The 23,313-nt window shown below is 37.2% G+C and overlaps 2 protein-coding genes across 2 annotated transcripts in view; both read left to right on the forward strand.

The window, feature by feature from the left end:
* The window catches only part of LOC149288500 (FAS-associated factor 1-like), a 98,267-nt gene extending 96,999 nt beyond the window's left edge, over nt 1-1,268 (forward strand). The window contains exon 22 of the mRNA XM_089491668.1: nt 1,185-1,268. Coding sequence (XP_089347794.1) covers nt 1,185-1,268 — 84 coding nt within the window. The remainder of the gene's footprint in view (nt 1-1,184) is intronic.
* An 18,072-nt stretch (nt 1,269-19,340) lies between these two features.
* LOC149288501 (doublesex- and mab-3-related transcription factor A2) lies at nt 19,341-22,206 on the forward strand. Its single transcript, XM_089491814.1, has 2 exons — nt 19,341-19,776; nt 21,326-22,206. Exons 1-2 carry the CDS (start codon nt 19,341-19,343, stop codon nt 22,204-22,206), a joined length of 1,317 nt encoding a protein of 438 aa, XP_089347940.1.
* The last annotated feature ends 1,107 nt before the right edge of the window (nt 22,207-23,313 follow it).

Genomic DNA, 23,313 nt, shown 5'->3' on the forward strand with positions numbered 1-23,313 from the left:
CGTTCCGTGAAACGTAGGTGTTTTGGCATGTCTCACCCTCTACGCCGTCCTATAACAGCTGTTTCAACATGTAAGATTATGTTTAACAGTTTTGCTTATTTAAGCCACAGACCCGCACAACACAACAAATAGACGAGAACAAACAACGCACAGCCTTCGCATGTATTAAAAGTTACTGGCAGATCCCTGGAAGCGGGGGCTCTTTGTAAAAAGGCATTTAACGTGATTGACTAGGAGATCGTGCCAGAATTTTTAAAGGCATTGTTTCTGACGGTTTGTGAATAACTAACAGCCCTTTTGATGTACCGGGCAGATAATTTTTTGGCTCGGTGTGCATTGATCGCAATGGTTGTATCATTTGAGTCATTTTCATGAATTTTCCACCTCTTCTTAAAACCATCAAGCGGTCCATCTCAAAACGGATCACACACACAACACCCCGTTTGTGTTAGGGGCAGGTTATTTTATTTACTCCCAGTTCTTTGACCTATCAAACCACAATTGCCACAAATGTTATTGTTAATGGCAAAAGAGAATGCTCTGTATCTCCGTTCTGATCATATCGCGTCGGCTGTGAAGTGTTAACACAGCTGGAAACTCATATTCGAAGGATTGCACTTAGAAACTTTGTCTAGAGAAGAGAGACTTTCAAAGAAAGACAGATGCAGGAGCATGTAAAAGATGTAACATACGACACACGAGGGAGAACACCGGCAAATCAACAGCTCACGACGACGACAGATGCTTTACAGTTAACATTAATACTTTTCTACTTCTAATTTGTCGTCTTACCATCGCAGAACCATCCTTGAGAATAACACCGATAAGATATTTCTGTCACATATAATATTTCTTGAATTTGATGAATAGCCAAAGATATCCGAGTAGAGCGTCTATACGAAGAATAATTATGTATACATCCTAACAGTTTATTGTTAGAAATGTTTTAGCTTTTTGTCGCACCTTTCATTTGTAAAGGAATGCGGGAATTCACTAATGTTTCAGTATTCATTACGACGGGCCAACAGATGTCTTCTCCTGCATGAAGGGCTGAGTCTTCTAATAACCACATCGTGATGTTCTGAAATCTGTATTGTTACCTAAATGCGCCATACAAGGCTGACCTATTTTCTCTTGTATATATATATTTTCTTTTTCATTTTCTTATGTTGTTTTCTCGACAGATAACCCAGTTGGATCCCTGCAGGACCCTAATGGATCTCAAGCTGTACCCTCAGGAAACACTTTTCCTAGAAGCTAAGGAGTAAGTGTCCATGGAGTGGACTGTGAGAGCAGCTGTAGAGGCACCACTTAACGGGAAAAAGAAAGCTACTCGCCATCACCTCACTTGTTATTTGGGGCTTCTGCACCACTTGGAAGACAGCAACCCTCCACAGACCCAATTTGGTGGGTTTCCAGCCTGAGCAGGAGATCGTTCCAATAAGAACACTGAATATTACATGTTATCCAGCAGTCTCCTTCTGATCTAAAGAATGCACTATTCTGACACCAAAGGGGTTAAATTCAGAGGCTCCCGGGGGGTTGAACATAATACACGGCCCCCTGTCTGATACTGAGTATCTGCACTCCCACACAAGTAAATAAACCATGGGAGTCCATTGCGTGGACCCAAAATTGTTGTTTCCCAGTTTTATGATAACCTCCGAGTTTGAGTATTGTAAGGAGGGCTGCCTTCGCCAGGTCCATCTGGTTTGAATTGCTGACGCTTTCACTGATGTGTTTGAATCAGATTTATAAATGTAAAGAACAGATCTAATAGTTACTTGTTAATAAGAATCATACTATAATCCAATAGTTATTAGTAGTTTGCTTGTTGGCCAACCACCGCTCACACTGCTCCGTATTGCAGATTCTTTGTGATTCTTATTCTGACTGTTCTGCTGAATCCATGACATCAGGCGGCAGTTTTATGGCCATGTGTGAGCACATCTTTTGCTTATTTACCCATGTATTTTGTAAGTATGCCTAATTTGCTTCCCAGGCAAGATTGATAGCCAATTGCCTTGTTTAGTTATGTTTAGAAGATGGGGATTTTTTAACCCAAATCCTAGGTGTCCTTAATAAAGAGTTGGTAGAGATAGTTTGTCATGTGCTTGCTCAAGCGTATACCACAGAGAGTGAACCATCTCCAAGTAAGATTTCTGTCCACGTGATGTAACTTCTCACTATTCCTAGTGGTACAGGCTTGTCCTGGGCTACAAAAACGCGGGTCGGTGGACTATGGGGACCGAAAATGTCTCCCAATCCATAATACACATTGTTCTTCTTTTTCACGTAATCTGGTACAGGAACACATGCCGATTATAACTCTGCAGATACTCAGCATCACAAAACAGGGAGGAATCCCCCTAAAACAGGCGTCAATAGGTTTGTTTTAGCTCTCAGATTGCCTTCGGCTCATTATTCTGCGTGTTGGCAATTGGCCGCAAGCTGGATTGGCACAATGCAGAGCGAAGAGCATTTAAGTTCCTAAACTTGCAGAATGTGTTATTTTATACATTTTATTGTTTATTTTGCATCTTAAGAATCCTAATCCTTCTCCTGCCTCAATGTTAGACACTTAAACCTGTATGATCTAGCGCGTGACACATAATGTTTCTCCTCTACCAGTTAATCTATGAAGGCAAAAGCGATGGAATTGATGGGTTTGTTGGGGCGTTCTGAGCTTGAACATGTCACAATGTTGCAGAGAATGTTTGTATCACCTGCTACTTTGATGCTGTGAGGGGGTTATTTGAAAAAAAGAGACTTTTGGTAAATCAACCAGTTATTTATTTCTGATTTCCGCTTTTGGTTGCAGACCTGGTTCATTTTAGGCTGTGGTTGGGGAGGGGGGGTCATTATTTTGCAGTGTGTGCCTCTTAAATATATGCATGATGTGAATATTTATCTCTGAATAAATAAGACCAACACAGAATACTTGAAATCCTCCCAGTACTTCTGAGTGTCCCACTCAGGACAAAAGTGAACAAGCACTAGTGACAAGCTAAACGTTTGAATTTTTGGAGTGGAGGAAGACATAGTTTATTTCTTCCAAAATCCTTTTTCTAGTTTCTTTACTTTGAGACCTTTTGACAGAGAGGAAGGTTGACCGAAAAAAAAGGGACAAAGCCTACCCAATAATCTCATCGTTTCAGACATTTGCAGGGTGACTTGTAGCGATTTATAGAATTTATATTCAAATCACGCAAAATAAAACTCTGGGGGTTATGTTTCAATAAGTGATGCTGCTGAAAAGTTTTAAAAGTGATGTTATCACCACGGTGACCTTTGGAACGTCCCTGCCGTTGGGGCTTTCAGTTGAATAAGACGGCAAAATGTCACTTTTTATCCACAACCTCAAATATTTGAACCCACTAAATAACCTCTGATTGGAGGCGCCAAAGGGTTGAGCGTTTTACAGAGCATTGTAATGATAGCGGTAATTACTTATTACAGGGTCATGCTATTCGCTCCAAAACAGGTGAGCTGCATTATTTGTTGGCACTTAATAAGAGAATTTAATAATAACAATTAATTCTTACAATTTCTCCATGTATTCAATGTTTTTTGAGCACCGCAAAGCAAGAACATGCATTATAATCTCCAAGCCTGGTTTGCCTAGCACTATAAAAGTGCAAACCCTGTGTTGATGCCATCAGGACCTGTAGGAGTGCCAATTGCTTGCCCCAGGTGTGCCGGGGTTATATGGTGACGGTTATTTATTAAAACCAAAAAACCTATTGTCACCTTTTAGATGTCACAATGCCAACCAATGGAAATCCTGCCAATAGGACCCTTCGGTTGCTTGCTTTGGTGATAAGACCACTTGGACCTGGGGCCTTTCAGAGCTCTCCCCTACCTGATCCATATGTTAAAATAAAATATTGCCCCAGAGGTGATACCCAGAAGGACCTATTTACTAAACTGGTTGTAGTTGAACATTTCAGCTCACTGACTTCACTATGTGTAATGAAGATGGAATTATGAGTCCTCCTTTAGAAAGGTCTCACCTTTGTGGTCACGTTATCCTCATGTTACATGGAAAGAAGGCTTCCCTGTTGTTGGATCTGATAGCTGTTTATTGCACTGTTTGTGTTCACAAACACAATGCTCACTTAAGTGTCATTCCTCCGGCATGGCGCACTCATTGATCCGGCAGTTAGCATCCTTCCTCCTATGTTTGCTTTTCCGTCTTACAAATCCCTTGACGGCTTCTAAATTGCAGAAGCAAAAATCAGAACTTAAAAGTTAAAGGGCAACCAGTTTCTAAATTCCTAGTACTCGATTGTGAACGAACACAATATGTACCTATAATGGGTTGACTGGGTATATGACAGTATGTTTTTAACTCTTTATTTGCTTTGCACTAGGAATGACTGGTTAGAGGCCAAAGCCTCTAATCTGTGCCCTTTTCACAAGTTTAATTATATAAATCTTTCACCCATTGTATCTGTTTTTGTATATTGTTCCGCTGTTTTAAGAACCCTGTTTGTGTCAACACACAAAAAAAAAAATTGAGAAAAAAAAGAAAACCGATTGTGTTAATACTTCATTTGTTGAGTGGCGAGTGGATATTTTTTGCCAAGTTTTCATACGTTATAATGAATTTCAAAATATATTTGTGTTAAATATGCATTTAGAACAGATCTGCTTACAAACTTATCGACAAAGTAAAATAATATGTAGAGCAGTAAAAAGTCTCTGTTGTAAGTATGTTTTTTTTATTGGTTATATCTGATAACACATCCTCATGTGCCGGTCTCACTTGTAAATCCCACTGTATTTATTATTGTGCATACGACTTTCTGATTCATCACCTATATGTATTCCTCGCTTAAACAGAATCTTTTTAATATATAGCAAGCTAAAGTCACTTCCAGTTTAACACTTTAACAACATGGCTACTAAGCACCTTTCTGGTAGCATGTAACATGACCAGCTTTGGGACGAATGCATTGGAACGGACGAGGATCGTCATGCAGATACCTGGTGCCAGCGTCTGACCGTCATCCTTAGATGGCCATTGGGAAAGCGAACAAGCATATGATTGTGTTAAGATACCACAATAAAAATGTTCAAGTTTAGCTACGGTGAAATTAGTAAAATCCATTTGAAATTTCCAAATTGTTTTACAACCTCAACACAACATGAAGGCTGTTGTATACACTTGATTATAAAGCATATGATTTCCAAATATATCCACAGGTTTGTAACCTTGAGTGAACTCTGAAACTCATGCAGGCTACCAGTAGTGATTTTGTATAAAAAAATGTACCAGGTCACCCTAACCTGGGCCGTCAGATAGTTTTGTGTGATCTTATATCCCCCCCCCCTGCTGTTATATAGCAAGTGTGTGATGTTATTGCCCCACGCCTGCTGACACCACGAAATAAAAAGACTATTTGTGCAGTGATAACTATAAAAGAAACTGGATCCACATCAATGGTATAGTCCCAGTTAAAATCAGTATTGCTCCTAAAGTGAATATGTTAGTAGTGTGGATATCGGTGGAAATTACACCTTCATTGTTCACACAAACACAATGATACCCTGTATATCAGGGAGGCCGCCTCGGATTCCCACCTGTTTCTATACCTACGTGATAGAGGCTGTCTGATCATTGGTGGGATTTGTGCTCGACGTGTAACTTTACAAAAGTATGGTTTGGTCTACACCAAGGACACTGCAATACATTCTGCGCTATTCTTGCTATTCTGCATTCGCATAGTGTTTTCACAATCTTTGTATTTTATTTCATTTTTTTTATTAAACTCTAGGGTCTATTAAACTTGAGACCGCAGAGTAGTCATTATGTATCGCTCCTCTAATATTACTAATATATTGCATTTATATGAGTTTATCAGTGTTGTCTATGTAACCACATTAAAATAATGTGTGTATTCTTCTGTTCTTAGACAGCAGCCACTACTGTCACCAGCTAGAGCCTGTCTCACATGTGTAGTTAATACCAAGGAAGGGTAACCAGGGCACCAATCCTCCATACTTAATTAACTTGTTAAGAAACAAAATATTGTGTTGCTCATACCTTACACATTTCTTGCATTGATTGGTTTTAGCCTATATGAAAGACTAAGCAGTTGAGTAAGACCAAGAAGTAGGTTGTTGTACGGCAATCAAGAGAGTATTGGACATAGGGATGGTGATAAGGAGTTTAATGTTAACTATGAACTAAATGCGGACTGTAAAAGAACTCCCAAGGCTTATGATGTTCATCACGTTATGGTGGAATCCATGGTCAGTAAAGGTTGTAAGCTTGGGACCTTCAAAAAAAGAACAGGAAACCGGACCAATTAATCCATAAGTATGGATATATCACATGGGAGATTACAATAAACACATGGCCAGTTTCATCCCTACTGCAGCCTCCAGAGTGCTGAAGATATATCAGGAGATGGAGAACTGTGGTGTATGATACAATGGCCATGTCTCTGCTATATAAAGGTCACTCTTTAGGGCTCTGTTGGGTAACCGTTGGATATGTGTAGGATGTACACATTTCCCATAATGCGAAGTATCCATACTACAGAAGCCTATTTCTGGTGTAACAAAAACATAATTGCTTTTTTGTGATCTAGTATTTAACTCACAATGGGGCTAACACAATCTGTAAGTCAAAAAGCCTGTTATTTAAAGTGTCATTATTTGCATGATGAACTAATTTGTATTAATAGATGAGGTCCCATGGAAAGAATATTTTTCTCGTTGAGCATAACATACAATGCTGTATACATTAATGAAGGTGAACATCGACTAAAACCTGTTCTTTCTTCATACAAACGCCCTTTTTCTGCAGGCTTGGAGGCTGCCGTTCTTATCAACCGTAATATTTTGGGCGACACACCACACTGAGCTGATTCTTTATGGCAATAATAATGAAGTCCGTTCCTCCATAGTCTTTTATTAGTCAGAGTGCCTGGCTTAATGATTAATAATGAGCCATACTATCGTGTACCACAATCCGTATAAGTTGTGTGCTTTGTCTATTAGATTGGGCTGAGATAGCAGAGCTAGAACACATACACATGGCTAATATGCAGTTGTCTGAAAACATTATGCAAAAACTAGGACTTTTAAAAAAAAGAAATCAGCGGGATATTTTTTGAAAACACATTTAACATTTATGATACTTAATGACAAATTAGAGGCGGTTCCTGTTTATGTATAAAATGTTAGATTGCATACTAAATATATTTAGTGTACATTATTTTATATATGTTAATGTACAAAAGTATCGTACCCCTGGTTTCATTATCAGATATTGTGCTGGAAGTCTCTTTTCCCATCACAATGATTTGTTTATTGTTAATTCACTTGAATTATTTAATTTTGTTTGAAACCGTGTTAAGAGCCTTTGAACCATTTTGTTCTTCTCCCTGCCCTGCCAGGGGGTGAGCAATTTAATAGGTTAAAGTGGTAATTTCCTTTAAAGTTCAGCTGTCTCAACTATAGCCCAGATAGGGGATGTGCTCAAGAGTCCCCTGCAAGTCTTAGGAAGTTAAATACCTTAATCATTCCAGTTCTTAAATAAGAGATGAGCCTTCAAAAAACACCCTTGCCCCTCCTAAAATTTTAGGCTAAACTAACCTAAGGGTCATTGAGAGTTTACTTTCTCAGAGTCCCTCTGATACAGGTAAAGTAACTGCTGTCACTCTTATGTCCCTGACTCCCATGCTTGTCTTGGAATGTAAATCTCTCAATCCTTTTACAGCAAACTTGTGTTTTCTCTGCAGGGTCCAATTCAGAGTTTAGAATTTGCTTTGGAGTTGGGCAGATTTAATCTCCATCACTTGTGTCATTTAGAAAGGAAACATGAGCGTCAATGTAATGAGAAGTGTCTGGCTGGAATGGGAATTTTTACGTACGCAAGATTATGGGAAGAAGCGGAACATTCAAATAGGATATAATAGAAATTATTACATATTTTTAATAGAAAACCTCAGATCTCTGTGTTTTTTTCACAAGACCTTCTGGCACAAATAACATTAATTTTAATGATATTTTATTAAAATATTTCCCTGTCAATCTAATGGGACCCCATCATAGAATGGAGGAAAAGAGACTTATGCACATTTTATACTTAAATTACTAAATTGAATTCAAAAATTGAGTAAATGTTTTGCGCTTTGTTTTTGTTTTTGGTGTTATGAGATCAATGAGCTTTGAAGGATTTAAGTAGTCTTACATTTTCTAGATCTGATAGAAAAGTCCTGCAGTAGTATCTGGATGCAAACACTTTTTACCAAGGTCTCCAAAAATGTAGAGCTGCTTCTGTTAGGACTGGAATCATGATGATAACCATTGAACACTTCAACATTTTACCAAGTTTGGGTAAAACAAAGCTACAAATCTCCTCTGGTTATAGAAGTTGAGCAGCAATATCACGTCCCTGTGGCAGAAAACCTGCACTGTGCAGACACAGGACTGGGGTAGAACATTGGAAGGATGCATGTGGTGGGATCCTTGCAGGGATTATAGGTGCCCCTACTATTGTAGCTTTAACAATTTACCCTCATTGTTTATTGGAAATTCTGCACCAAGTAGAACATGGAAAGTGGGCAAGTAATAAAGCAAGTTGTATCTGGCGGAAAGCACACTTGCATTTTATCCAATGCACATTTACAGAAAGGAAATGTATAGAAAAGTGGGCAGAAAAAAAAGATCCATTCTGAATGAGTCCTTGTTTCTTTATGGGCTCCAGTGGATACCTACGAGAATTGCAAGCAAGCTGTGTCTAAAATGCAAAAGCAGAGCAGCCTATGGGCAATTGCCCAGCTGCCCCACTTCCCTCCTCCCCTGATGTCGCTCTGGGTTATGTTGCCTACTAATACAGTGCCAACCGTATATGGTAATTGGAAAGATTACAAACTTTGTGGACTGTGTTTGATATTCCCATCGCCCAGTAAAGATCCAATAGAAGTTCTAGAAAATTAACACCATAAGAAGCCTTCTCATGGAGGCCAGTAGTTAGTATGGTTGATGTGGCTCTTGGCTGGGCCCTGCGTTCATCCGAATCCCAGCAAACTAACCTAGTTTGTATCTTTTTATGAATTCACAGGAATTAGCAGTGGATTATACATTGATGTATATTTTAATTCAACATGGCTTTTTGCCTTATGGATGAACTAGAGATTACTGGAGAATGGAACACACTGGCTGCTTTATGCAGATGCTTGATTTGTAAATGGAGAGCTGTCTCAGGCATCTGCAGACCTTCTTAAAGTTTCCCTTCAGTTTGTTAATGTTGGCTACAGATACTCCATTAATTCATCATCTGTGTTTTCTTCACTTACAATTTGACAGGTCAACCCTTCTTCTGTAGCAATGTCCTTCTGCTTAATATGAAACATACAATGTACTGTTTCTACTATCCAACCAGGAGTGTCACAGCCAGTAAATATTTGATCCAAAAATGTTACTGAGGATCTTTCTCTTGTAAATACCTGTACTTAATTAAAGTGATATCAAAGATCCCAGAATTCACAGATCTATATTCTCCTGTAATCCTTATTAGATTTATCAACACTTGCAAATATTTCTCATGTTACCCTTGGTACCTATGTATGCCATGCAGAATAACATCTTTATCATGATTCTGTGCTAATAGATATTTTAGATAGATTGATATATGCTGCCAATAATAGGGATTTAAATGCAATCTGTATTTTTGGTTCCAACTATTGTCCCTTCTCATGTGTAGTGCTTGGGGCCCTTAACAGATCATATTGTCTGGGTAATAACATGGTACTTAAGCCACATTAATTGGTTAATTGGAGAATTCCTACATTTCTGTTGAGGTTGTAACTGGTTTGGACAGTCTTGCTTTAAGTGGGCAGTAAATGGTGTGAAAGTGTTCCACTAAACAGTTTTAGGGGTAATATTCACATTAGATCATTTTGAGTCTTAAGTATATATTTTTTTTTCCTTAATGGTTTTCCGGGGATCCAGCTGGGGGGGGGGGGGGTTGTCCGTATACATTTATACATTTTCATGGCAAATTTAAAGTTGTTTTTTTTTTTAAGGATAGTCATTTTTTTTTATATTTTTTTATTTTTGGAAAATCTCCTTAAATATAACATTTTCTAGTTATAGATATATAGTTCTTCTATTTTACCCCTATGGGATATTTCTCTCCACCTTGCCTGTGACTCCAGTTCTGTCTGTGCCTAATATACACAAACATATGGGATACCCTAATAATATAATGTTTATTTGAACTAAAATCCTGGATATTATGTTAGGAAAAGGGGAGACATATCCCTTTTCAGGACAAGCTAAACTTAGATTTTAATATGTGTTTTTACAACCCATTAAAAGATAGAAATAGAGATTTGTTCTGCCGAAGTTAACCCTTTAAGTGAATAGAAATTAGGTCATTGCATACATTTGGGGAGCACATACAGGGTTAAGTGTCAATCACAGATAGGAGGATGATATATTATATTTTTTTAATTTAGTTCATAATAAAAGGGGTTCTATGTGAATCTCCATGTAATTAGTACATCATGTTTAATTAATATCTGGAGTAATACACAGTGTGTAAAGTGATAGTCCATACTAATTCATGCAGACACTTTCAATCTGTTACTCTGTTTATCCTGCACATTCCTCAAGGAGTTTTAAGCTCAGGGGCCGCTAAGGCAACAAATATCATCATTCCGGAGAAAATCCGAGCAAATCCGAGAGGATCTGTCACTAAAAGGAATAAAAATAAGAGAGCTCAATCCCATGTACCCCACTAATGAATCAGCCCACATCTGAGAGACACAGATAGTGGTGCTGAGAGGGTTAATAAAAAGTTCCCATTGTCCTAAAGTGAGGTCATAGGCTTGGCACTTAACGCTTTGAAGCGAGCCACATTGGGCGCAAAAGTTATATATTTCTATATTTTTTATTTTCATTATTAATTACAATGTAACGTATAGAAATAGCATACATATTTCTCAAATTTCTGTTTTTCAATCAATACTGAACTCTCCCTTTAAAACATACTATTAGATTTTCATTAATTACTCCAGAATTAAATTGTAAGATGTAGCCTATACAAAAGTATATATTTCCAAATTTCTCTTTTGATATTCTTGATTAATATTTACGATTTATGAATTTATATACCACCATCATACTCCACAGGGCTGTACAATGGGTTAACATAAATAAAATGTAATTGCTTTTAAATGTTGTGCAAAGAGAGTCCAATTCTAAAATAAAACGATTAGACTATAACCCTGTATAACTATTAAGATGGATATGGAAATAGTACTGTTAAATAATTATTAATAATAATACTATTGTCGGTTATAATATTAGTAGTAGTAGCAATAGTACAATTCCTAGCTCTGATTATTATTTATTCAGAATAATAATACTATTCCTAGCTCTATTTGTTGTTGTTGTTGCTATTATCATTATTGTTATTATCATTATTATCATTATTATTTCAGGCCTGTGATGTTGGAGGAACCTGGCTTCCTCACCTCCTCCATCTCCTCTCCATGGTCCTGACACACTCTTGGAATCACAGCGGTTTTGACATTTCAGAGAAAATCCTTTGTGCAAAACTCTTCAAGTTTAAAAAACAAGACCAATACAAGCTGAGGGGCTTAAAGTGGAAGCCTTTGTTAAAGAAACACATTGAGTTTTCATTTTGGACAATAGTGTTTCTCAATTTTCTTCCAAAAAAAACTGCACCCCATCTGTGATCTGAATTCAATTTCCTTTTATACCCCTTCAATTCACTTTTTTTTGCAAAAGCGAAGCAGATGCCTGAGACAGGGGATGAATCTTAATGATTATGTGTTACCTGAAACAAAACATCCTATCTCTGTATCTAAAGTCTCAATAAATCACAATAAACTTCTAAATCAAACCATATTAACTTCCACCAGGGCATAGTTAAAGGTTGCAGTCTGGAGCTGAAAGGGTTAATGTGTGTTGTTTTATTCTTCTTTTTGATGTATTTTCCCCCATATATCAGCATAAAATAATTGTGCAGGATGAAATAATTATAGAGGCTATATATAGTTCTAGAACCTTTTATTTATAACCTATTTAAAGATTTTCTTTTACTTATTTGGCTATACTTAATGCGATAATGTGTGGCTAATTAAAAAAAGAAAAGAAAATAAATAATCTTATAAACTTATAAAATTTATAAAAACGTAAATGAAAAACGAATATTCGTTTTTAAGTGAATAATTTAAATAAGGCAATCCTCATTTTATGTTCTATATCTCGTATGCAAAAGCCATAAACTTGACATATAATTTACCTTTTTCCGTGTCACAGGTTGAAGAATTAAATATTAAAAATCATAAAATATGAAATATATTTTTTTAACTGATGGAAGGTTAAATTATTAAAAAATAATATTTTATTAAAAACTATAGAACATACCTTAATAAACATAAAAAGGCCACAGCCATTGGAGAACTCTATCGAAATACCCCCTACCCCCTACACTTATTTTTATAAATAAATTGTTAACCCTCGATGACATATTTCGTATTGCTAATTTTATATATGAGTTTATTGCTGACTATGGATATATGGACCCCAGTGCCCCTATAGGGATATGTTCACTTTTATACGGTTATTAAAGCATCGATATTATATAGAATAACTGCACACATCCTGATATTGTGATATTTACTATTAATCATCTAGTGCCAATTGCATAGTAAAAGGTAATACCCACTAATATTATATAGTGTATTAGGAAGAGCAGCGTTATAGTATAGCAATCATAAGTCTAAGTATAAATCCCTATCGCAGAATAAACTGCAATATTTACGGCCTTTATACATTATATAGGACATTAGAATATTCGTTGGCATACAGTAATTTTTTAAAGACCGCTGTAGTGTAGATTGCAGATCACTGGGGAATTGTATTATAATATGTACTGTAATATATTCTTCTAGCAATCAAACATCTACCGTTTATTTGACTCTGCTTAATAGGAGTGATGCATGGTGCAATAATATTTGGAATGCTCGCTGCCATATACTGTGGCGCAGTTCTTATTGGAACCCACTGCGCCCAACTTGTTTCAGATCTTGGGAGCTCTGACCCTGCAATAAGATTGCCTGAGGTGACAAGTGGAAGAAGACAACTGCTCTTTAAAGCCCTAAACCCCTTTGAATTGCTGTGGGAATGTTGGAGGCATTCAGCTGAATACTCATCGAGTCCTAAAATAGAGGGGGAGCATCAATTAAAGCAGAGCAGAGGAAGGGTTGCTTTAAGGGGTCAATTTAAACATCTCTGAGGATTAAAAGGGCTAGAATGACAATTACATAGCAGGTGTATGGTGACACTGTTAACAGTTTTAATGCCAGAGGCCTTGGTTAAAACATGATAAGGAGTAAGCCTCTTGTGATATTTTTAATGTTACTATATTATAGATCTGTGTTATTAATTATTTTTAAAAATAAAACATAAATTCCCCTTTTTTCACACTATAATTATGGTATGAAAGGGATTACAAAGCATTTATCGCCGGACTGTTAGGCAAAGGGTTAAAATCAAGCGGTGAAAACGCCATACTACGGGTGCGCTAATGGCAGCTAAAGGGTTATGTCGCCGTCTAGGGTGAAAAATCCTACAATGGATGGGCTACTGGCAGTTAATGGGTTACATCAGCTTGTAGGGTGAAAAGTCTGCTGATGGGGTAACTGGTGTAGCCCCCTGCAAAATTAAAGAGCTCGGGTGGCCGTGTTAGAAGTTGCCTCGGTGGGTTATTAGGTGGATCTTTCGTTACTGAACTGTCCCTATAGTTTAAAGTTTCAGGGAATCTGGCAGGGAAAGGGTATTTCGGTAAGGAAGGTTTACTTTATAGATAATGAAGGCCATTGGCAGAACAGGACTTTAGGAGGAGTGATGAGAGGAGCAGGTGTGTTGGTGAGCAGTGGACCTGGGAGAGTCATCGGGAGAGTTGTGGTTATATCTCCCTCTCTTCACTGTTGATTACGAGGAGCCATCAGTGGCAGGTTTTCCCAGCAAGAAGGGCTAAACTGACCCTGTCTTATGCATAATCCAATGGTTGAGGAGACTTTGAGGAACTATACTATACATTATACAGGGCCAGACTCCACCTGCACAAAAGCTCCCAAACTACCGCCATACTCTCCCTTTAGTGAATAAACCCCATGGATATTAGAGCTCCTCTTATATGGGACAGCTGAGATCAGAGTACATGGGTTTGTAGCATAATGCTGGATCCTGCAGCTAATGATCCAGGATTTGTCCAAATAAATATGAACCATCAGCATGGAGTAGGGGGCTGCCAACACTGAGGTATTTCAAAACATGAGTGTTAAAGATCACGTCATACACATACAAGGGTTTGAATTTGAGTCTTAGGGTTTTTGCCCCAATCTCAGGGTCTCAGGGCAGATTCTCAGTGTCACTAATTCTTGCTTGAATATTTCTGCTTGAATGCTGGTGATTCAATTAAGTGTATCTAAGATAAGTCGGGGTTTCCCTGAGGACCAACATTAAAGCCATTTGGTTAACACATTTGGCCAGTCACTCCATAGAATCTTCACAATGGGCTTTTATAGCTCTTTTAGAAAGTTCCCAGGTATGTTCCTACAAAGCAGGGATGCTGGAAGTCCTGGAATATGAAGAACTATAGCTATACAGGGTCCTGGTACTGGAGCTGGAGGCAAAGTAATACACAGTTACTGGATGTCATGTAGAATTCAAGCAATATACCTGCTGTGCACTGGTCCATGTTAATGCAAGATGTGGAAGTAAGGGGCATCAGGCTGGTGGTGGTGGGACTGTAATGGAGGTTCCAGGCTGAGTGCACCTGTTGGTGACTGAGAGTGTCTACCCACATGCAGTCAAGATCTCCCCAGAGCCCCTCATTAAGATTTGGGGAGCATAGCACTGTCTTGCAGGATGTAGATGGGGTGCACTTCTCACTCCTGGTGCACCACAAGGTAAAATCCTTCCATAAAACTGTCTCAAATTGTTAAAAGCTAGAGGAGATTACATTAACCTGTTCCCTAGTCACTTTTAATTAGACCACTTGCCTTAATTAGGAAGAATGTAATATGCAATTAAAAGTAGCTCAGTTTAGCACATATTAAATCAGAGGACGGGTCTCTTTAATCAGAAAAGATTTTCACAAAACTGTCCAAAAATCGTGTCCTCCTTTAATTGATGACGGGTTACATATAACACTTAAAACCTCATATTAATGTTGGACATTTTCATAATTCGCCATCTTCACCAAAGTCGCAAATTAGCCATATATATATATATATATATGTATTTTTAACCTAATCTCTTTATTATAACTACTTTGCGGCATGAAAGCCAGAAGACCATCTCACCAAAACGTTCATAACCTCCACACTGTGAGTGACGTCATAGTCCTCAAGTAAAAGTAATTAGCTGGGTCTGATTAATTAAACATGAATTCTGCCACATCTATCTTAAAAAATGTTTCCAAAATCATTCTCAGACTGTAGTATGATTAACATCCCATCCTATTTTTAATTTCCTGCTTAATTAATATTACCATTAACCCGTTTAGCTCTCGGCACTTGGTGGATGGAGCTATAGAACAAGGCTTCGCAGAACACTCCAGCACCTGATGGATTGAGCCAAAGTGGAAAAGCTATTATAGCAGAAATCCTTATTCTTCACATTTTTTTTTAGTACTGGGAGGGGGGTAATGTTCATTATTGTAATATTGGTTTGGAGGTAATTACTTTTAATGTCAGAAAGATTAAGGTTAATATCATCTCTATTAGGCTGTGGCTTGGTAATTAAAAGTGGTGAGGAAGCTTCAGGGAACAGATGGGGGAGTGCTTGCTCTGACTGAGTGGGTAAACACTAGTGGAACACAACAACCCCCAGTATAATATCACCTCCCAACACTGGAGCACAGTTTCCCTATGTACAAAGAGTGATCTGCAAACTAATAACAAATTCTGTTAATATATCTCATTGCATGAGCATATAACCAAGAATATTATACACTTACCTGCAATACTGGGAAGCTGCTCTTGTATGATGTATATATTTGTAGAATAAAGAAAGAGTGGGGATCCGAAAGACATAAAAATATATTTTTATAGTATTATATAATTTTATTATATAATATATTATTTTATATTTGTGTAATATATAATTTATTATGTTCATTATAGAAACATTTTTGTCAAGCAAAATGTAAAAGTTTAAAAATATTTTTTTGATGATTTCTCTATAATCATTTAGTTAATAGTACCAATATTATCAAGTTTAAAACTAATCACAAAAAAAGCTAGCTTGATATATTTTAATAGGGACATCATTTTTAAAAAGATGAGGCATATGGTTTTATTTATATAATAATAATAATAATAATAAATATATAGAAACAAAGATCTATAGAACCGATAAATTGACCTATTTCCAAAGTCCATTCCTGACAACAATATCCAGGGCAGAAAGTGTCAAGAAGAGACAGGGAAAATAAGTGCTCTGCCGCAGACCCCGGGTAAAGGGCATTAGCTGCTTACTAAAGATAATGGTATGTTTCGTTTTAATTATTTAAAGATTTTTTCGGTAAATGTTATTTTAGGGGGAAACACAAAATAATTATTCCCACTAAATTTCGAAGTCTGAATTGTAGTTCCTATGTTATGTGATCTCACACAAAATATTGTGTATCCGAATGAATTGTGCTGATGTAATAAAATCATATTTCCCTAATTAATAGCAGACATAAAACTAATAGGTTTCATAGTTTTATAGTTCATACGTTTTATAGTCAAACCCTAAAACTGTACAAAAATGTGCTAATACCATTTTCATATTGATCCAAACAAAATTATTCTACAAAAGATTGATTGAAATATTATTATTATTATTATTATTATTATTATTATTAATTTGTTCTGGTTACAGATTCTAGTAGATGTACACAGTTTAAACAAACTACAGGTGTACAACGAAACCGATCCATTCCAATCAAAACGTATTAAGCAGTATATGTAAAATATATAGTATATAATATTCGGATGCTAAATATTATACAATTTCTATTATTCTAGATAACCAAACAAAATATCTAACCAATTTACACATATGAATGCACTAAGTGGTTACAGAGAAAATGTATAGTGTATAAAACATTAACTGCACCCATAACACCAGTCGGTTTATTCCAGATAGAAATCGTATTCATATATAAATTGAATAAATACAAATATATGACACAGAAACACAATCGATAACCGTGCATTAAACTAGGATTGCCTCCCATATGTTTAATGATGGATGAATTAGCATTCAAAGATCAGACTTTTGAGATGGGGAACTATTAATTCCCTTGAGACCATCCCATATAGAAATGAAATGTATAGAAATAATGAGAGATATGTTTCATATAGAATCTCAGGAGAACGAAATCAGAAAAGTAAATCGAGTGTTCCGACTTCTTGAAAGCATTTAATAAAAAGTCTTCTGACCCAGAATGAAAGGGATTTGTAAGATTTCAACATCCCTCTGAAAAGAAACGTTTTTTTCCCCTTAACATATCGGTAATAATGTCAAAAATCCATATTCGTTCTAGAAATCATAAGACAGCTTTAAGCAATCCGAAAATTCTATTATTATATTATTATAAAATATTTCTTTATATCAAAACAGACATAGATATAAGATAACATCTTCATAAAATAAAACCAATTGAAAAAAATAATAAATAAACAACAATTATCTATGTCCTGCAAAAACTAAATATAGACATTATTTATTTTTTATTTTTCTAATACACATATATATATATATATATATATATGTGTGTGTGTATTTATATATATATATTTTCGTTTGTATCCACGTTTAGATTTATTCAATTAATAATTGCATGCAATTAAGAATTCAGATTTCAAGAAAGTTTAATACACTATTAACACTTCATATATATATCAGAAATAAAAAATCCAATAAAAAGTTAAATAATTTGTTTCGAATTCTCATTTCAAAAAATATAATAGCTCGTAGAAAGCATTTCGTAAAATAATCACCCCCAAATCTCGGTATCATTGTTAAATGATAGGGTTAATTGTAGATATTTTGCATAAAAACAAATTGCTATTACTCACCCTCCAAAAATGTTTTTTTTTAAAAATAATAATAATAATTTATCTTCACCATCCCCCTTCATTCTCACAAGACAAAAATCGACCCAAATTGTGGAAAAATAGACAAAAGTCATCAATAAGGTTGAAACATTGTTTTATTTCATTTTTGGAGGTGAAACAGTGTGTGTGTAGAAGGCAGCTGGGTGCTACAAGAGATGGGGGAGAGATCCTGAGGAAATGAAGACAATTTGCTTTCAAGTGTGCAGGGCTCCTTGGAGGATCCGCCTCTGTGTTATTTGAGAATGCCTACTGTTTGACATTCTACAAGGAGGAAGGAGCCAATGGGAAGTGAGCTACCCCACTGGCTGACCAATAGCATCATCCACATTGTTGTCAAAATTGTCTAATGACTATGTAGAGAGCAACAATTGAGAGACAAGGTTGCTGCTTTGAGGCTGTTTGTAGTTGCAACTTTGTTCCAGAGTCAGTGTTCCTGACTGACACACTTGCAAAGTTTTTGCGTGGTAGACAAGCTACATTTGGACCTGATACCTGACTTTAGGATCTGTCAAATCTACAATATTTTTTTTGCAAAAGATTCAGGGGGATCTGGGGACCACCATTCAAGGTAATCTTCCCACCTAAAGTCCTCCTAAAATCTACAGATTGAGAATCTTTTAATCAGTTTTTTCTAATGAGGTTTTGTGCGATTTTTAAGGAGAGCTGGGATCCTAAATAGTGAGGGACTGTGGTCATTCTGCTTGGGTTGGTGGAGTTAGGGGCTGGGAGCAGAAGGCACTTATGTAGGGTCTTCAGAGTTTTGAAAGGGTCTTCAGGAAGAGTCTTACCGTGGAGTGAATAGCCTGGCTTGTTAAGGGATCATTAATGGAAATTCTCTTCCATAAAATTACACTCGGCAGAAAAGCGAGAAGAACGTGATCGAGATTTACTAAATCAGGGGGGCTGATAGACAATTTTTATATAACAGTCCCTATATTGGATGGATGGGATCGGTATATGTGAATTAATTTAGGACTCCTTCATACATATCTATTTCTACATTATATAGTAGGAGAAGTCTATAGGATTGTCTGTAGGGCTGTCTGTGTTGTAGGGTGATCAGGTATATAGGACCTTGTGCTAAGTATATCAGAATCTATAGGGGATTTGGGCTGTTAGTGCAGCCAGATTTTGGAACTGTCGCTACATAAGGTTTTTTGGGGTACTCCAACGATGGAGTTAAGTGGGGCTCCTTCTAGTTCCCAGGTCCCTCAGAATCCCACTTCTGCCACCCTGCCAGTGACGGTGGCCGGGACTCTGATTAGGGGTCCACAATTACTCCTGAGGGCAGCAGAGAAGTACCCCCGCACCCCGAAGTGCGCCCGCTGCAGGAATCACGGGGTAGTGTCGGCTCTCAAGGGCCATAAACGCTACTGCCGCTGGAAGGACTGCATGTGCGCCAAGTGCACCCTGATCGCGGAGCGCCAGAGGGTCATGGCCGCACAAGTTGCGCTGCGGAGGCAGCAGGCGCAGGAGGAGAACGAAGCCCGGGAGCTCCAGCTGCTCTATGGTACCGCAGAGGGGCTGGCACTGGCCGCAGCTAACGGGATAATTCCTCCCCGGCCAGCCTACGAAGTATTCGGATCCGTGTGCTCAGAAGGTGGTACAGGTAGGCACAGATTCCAACTCACAAGTATTGTCCCCCACATTTACCCTAACTATTGCCATCACGTCTACATACCCGCCATTCTTTATTTCCTCCCCAGTATTTGCCCTGCATAGTGTCTACACAAATAAAGACCACAGGGGTATGGCCAGGGTCTTCCCTTGAAACCAACCCGCATAGCCCTGATTAGTGTCCCCAAGAATCCGATCTGCCACCAGCGCCCACCAGTACCACGTTACGGACATAAGAAGAATCTCTCCTACCCCCCCCCCCCCATACAATCAGCTGCTAAAATACACTAGAAATCACCACACAACCACACATACTAATACAATAATTATTATACAAGTTTGCAGTATAGTGTAACACAGAGTATGCTATGATCTACTGATTTATATAGCGCCAGCATAGTCTGCAGCGCATTACAAAGTGGGAGGAAAATAAATCCTTACCAATGGCTATACCAACACACCCCATTACACCTGCTAGGGGATTATTATTTCTGGACTTATAATAAAATTCATATTATTATGATCCTGATTGTTCTATATTTTGAATTTTGATAAATAATCCCCTACATGGTTATTTAGTAAAATGAATCATAGACAAGATATGTGGGTATTTTGTCTAAATGTGTTAAAGGGAGAGTCAGGATATATGTATTAAATAAAAATATTATTTTTAAACTGTAAACCACTTTTCACTAGATAAATATATTTCCCTTTTTAATGTATCTAATTCCCGTAAAATTATTTAGTATGCATATATATTTTGTACAGAAACACAGGGAACGCAAAATGTTTCAAATGTTTAAAAAATAAATATTATACTAAGTGTTATGCAGTCATTTAAGGAATGTGGATTTAAACTTCTTTAATTACCCCCCTCCCACATTTTCTTTTTTTAACTGGATTATGTCTACTTTACCAAATATTTTTTTTAATGTTTTAGAAGATTACATTTTGTTTGCTGAATTTTAATCCCTTATTTGTATTTAATTACTCCCTTATAATGTTGGCTGTAAAAACATGACACTGACCCTTTTTTAGGACCTTTTGTTAGGCCTCCCAGAAATGCCCTGTTGAGCTATCTTAGGTGTGTAAGGCAACACTTTCACACTGACCTTTAGATGCACTTTGCAAGGTTATTAGTTAACTGCCCCGTACTGACCCCATACTGCAACATTATGGTGTGTGATCTTTAACTAATAATATACCCTTTTTATAAGAAGCTGGTGGTAAATCCCTTGTTTTATTAATCAAAACGAACACCCTGGACGTAATGAGGAATATTTGTACTTTCCTCACCTTGACTATGTATGAGTGACATTTCAAACTTGGATCCCACACTTAATCCCCCTCTCTAGTTTAATTTAGCCTCCAGAAAGGAGGTGATGTCATTGGGGGTTATAGACTATTACTTTTACCCCATTCTCTAATGTTGGTGGTGTAACCTGTTACAGTGGACCTTGTAAATGTAGGGTTGAGCTTTTAAATGTAGTGCTTACTCTTTATTAACCTTTGCTAACACATTTCTATTATTATTTCTTCAGAATCCAAGATCCAGAAGTTTGACTTGTTTCCCAAGAATCTGATCCCCAGATCTGTTACCCCTCAGCAGTTGCCCTCTGGTACAAAGCCAGTGACCCCGGACAGTGAGTCAGTTTCGGGCAGCGGTCCGGGTGCCTCTTCACCAGATGTAAGACCAGGTTCTGGCTCTGAAAATGGGGATGGTGAATCTTTTTTGAGCTCCCCCATCTCAAAAGTTTTGAAAGAAGGTGAGGAAAGCCCTAGCTCCATCAGTCCATTGGGGTCTGAATCTGGGTCTGATGTTGAAAAGGATGAACAAGACCCGAGCTCTTCGTCTTCTGTCAGGCAGAGGACCCCTATAGACATTCTCACCAGAGTGTTCCCCACTCAAAAGCGGAGTGTTCTTGAACTAGTCCTGCAGGGCTGTGGGGGAGATGTGGTCCAAGCCATTGAACAGATCCTAAATAACAGGGGCCAGGAGAAAGGAGATGAAACCTGGTCAAGAGATGGGGCACTCCAGAGCATTCAACCATCAGTATCAACTTCGCACAGACCACTCATTGCTGGAGCCATCACACCTGCCATAGGAACCTTAGGAAACAGATCTGCCTTTTCACCTTTACAACCCAATGCAACCCATTTTGGCACAGACCCCAACACTTACCAGTTAGGTGGGCATCTAGGACTGAACCCACTAAGGTTGGCATATTCTGCTCACAGCAGAGGACTTGCATTTATGACTCCTTATTCTACTGCTGGATTTATGCCCACACTTGGCTTTCGCCCACCCATGGACTATGCATTCAGTGATCTTATGAGAGACAGGGCAAATGTCCACAAAGACCAAGTGTACACTAATGGACTTTATGGCCCTGTGGTCAACAATACTACAGAGAAACAATGACCACCAGGTTCTACATAGCAATACAAGTATTTGGAGATTGTGACTATACAATTTGAAGCTCACTCTATTAACCACGTCCAAGAAGGACAGGGTCACATTTGAGGAATATCCCACCAGAGCCTGACCACCAACTGATTCTAAAGGAGTCTTTTTATTTTCATCATTTTTTTAACTCCAAATACTAATTTACGGATGTATTTAAGCGTTAAAGATCATTAATTTCTTTGAAAAAAGAAGACGATTCTCAAAGTTGTTTAAAAAATGCACTTTTCTCGTTGAGATATTTGTTGTTGAATTTGCTGAATGGACTTCAGCTTGGACTCATTCATACATTAATGTTGCTGTTAACGTTCCTGTTATATATATATACATATATATTTATAAATATATATGTGTGCGTGATCAATTTTGCTGTTTTCAGAAGGGACACTAAATTATTCGCATACACTTGAAACCTTTCTACAAATGAAAAATAAAAAACTATGGGGGTATTTAAAGAAGACAAGCAATGTACTCAGAAGAACTTTTCTAGAGTGTACAGCTGTAGATAAGGTGGAGAAGTGGAACATTAAATAGCTGGCTCTTTTTTCTTGTGAATTTTAAAGTATTGCTGTTGGATTAATTGTTTAGGAAATTGTTAACACAATTGTGCATCATTCCATAAACCTTAGAAATAAATGTTATTTTCTAAAACACTGAGTCTTCTCTTTCCTGCTGTGGCAAACACAGTAGAAATAATGTCTAATCACCTTATAATTTTGCTCTTCTTATCCCTAAAGCATGAATTTACTTCATTTCGATTATATATATATATATATATATATATATATATATATATATATATATATATACATTAAAGTCATAGTTCGAATTAAAATTACCAAATTGCAATATGAAGCTTTACATTGTAGTTTAAAACAAGTCTCATAGATATTTAGTATTTTGGACTCTAAGACACACTGCATATATGCGTCATTTACATATTAATGTAAATCATTTAATAATTTCAACTTGATTAGACTTTAAAAACATTATAACATTTAAAAAAACCGGAAAAATAAATAAAGTTTTAAAGAACTTATTATTGATCAATGAACGGTATACAAT

Source organism: Sceloporus occidentalis, unplaced genomic scaffold, assembly GCF_023333645.1.
Source record: "Sceloporus occidentalis isolate IW3139 unplaced genomic scaffold, rSceOcc1.0.p SCAF_51, whole genome shotgun sequence".
NCBI lineage: Eukaryota > Metazoa > Chordata > Lepidosauria > Squamata > Phrynosomatidae > Sceloporus > Sceloporus occidentalis.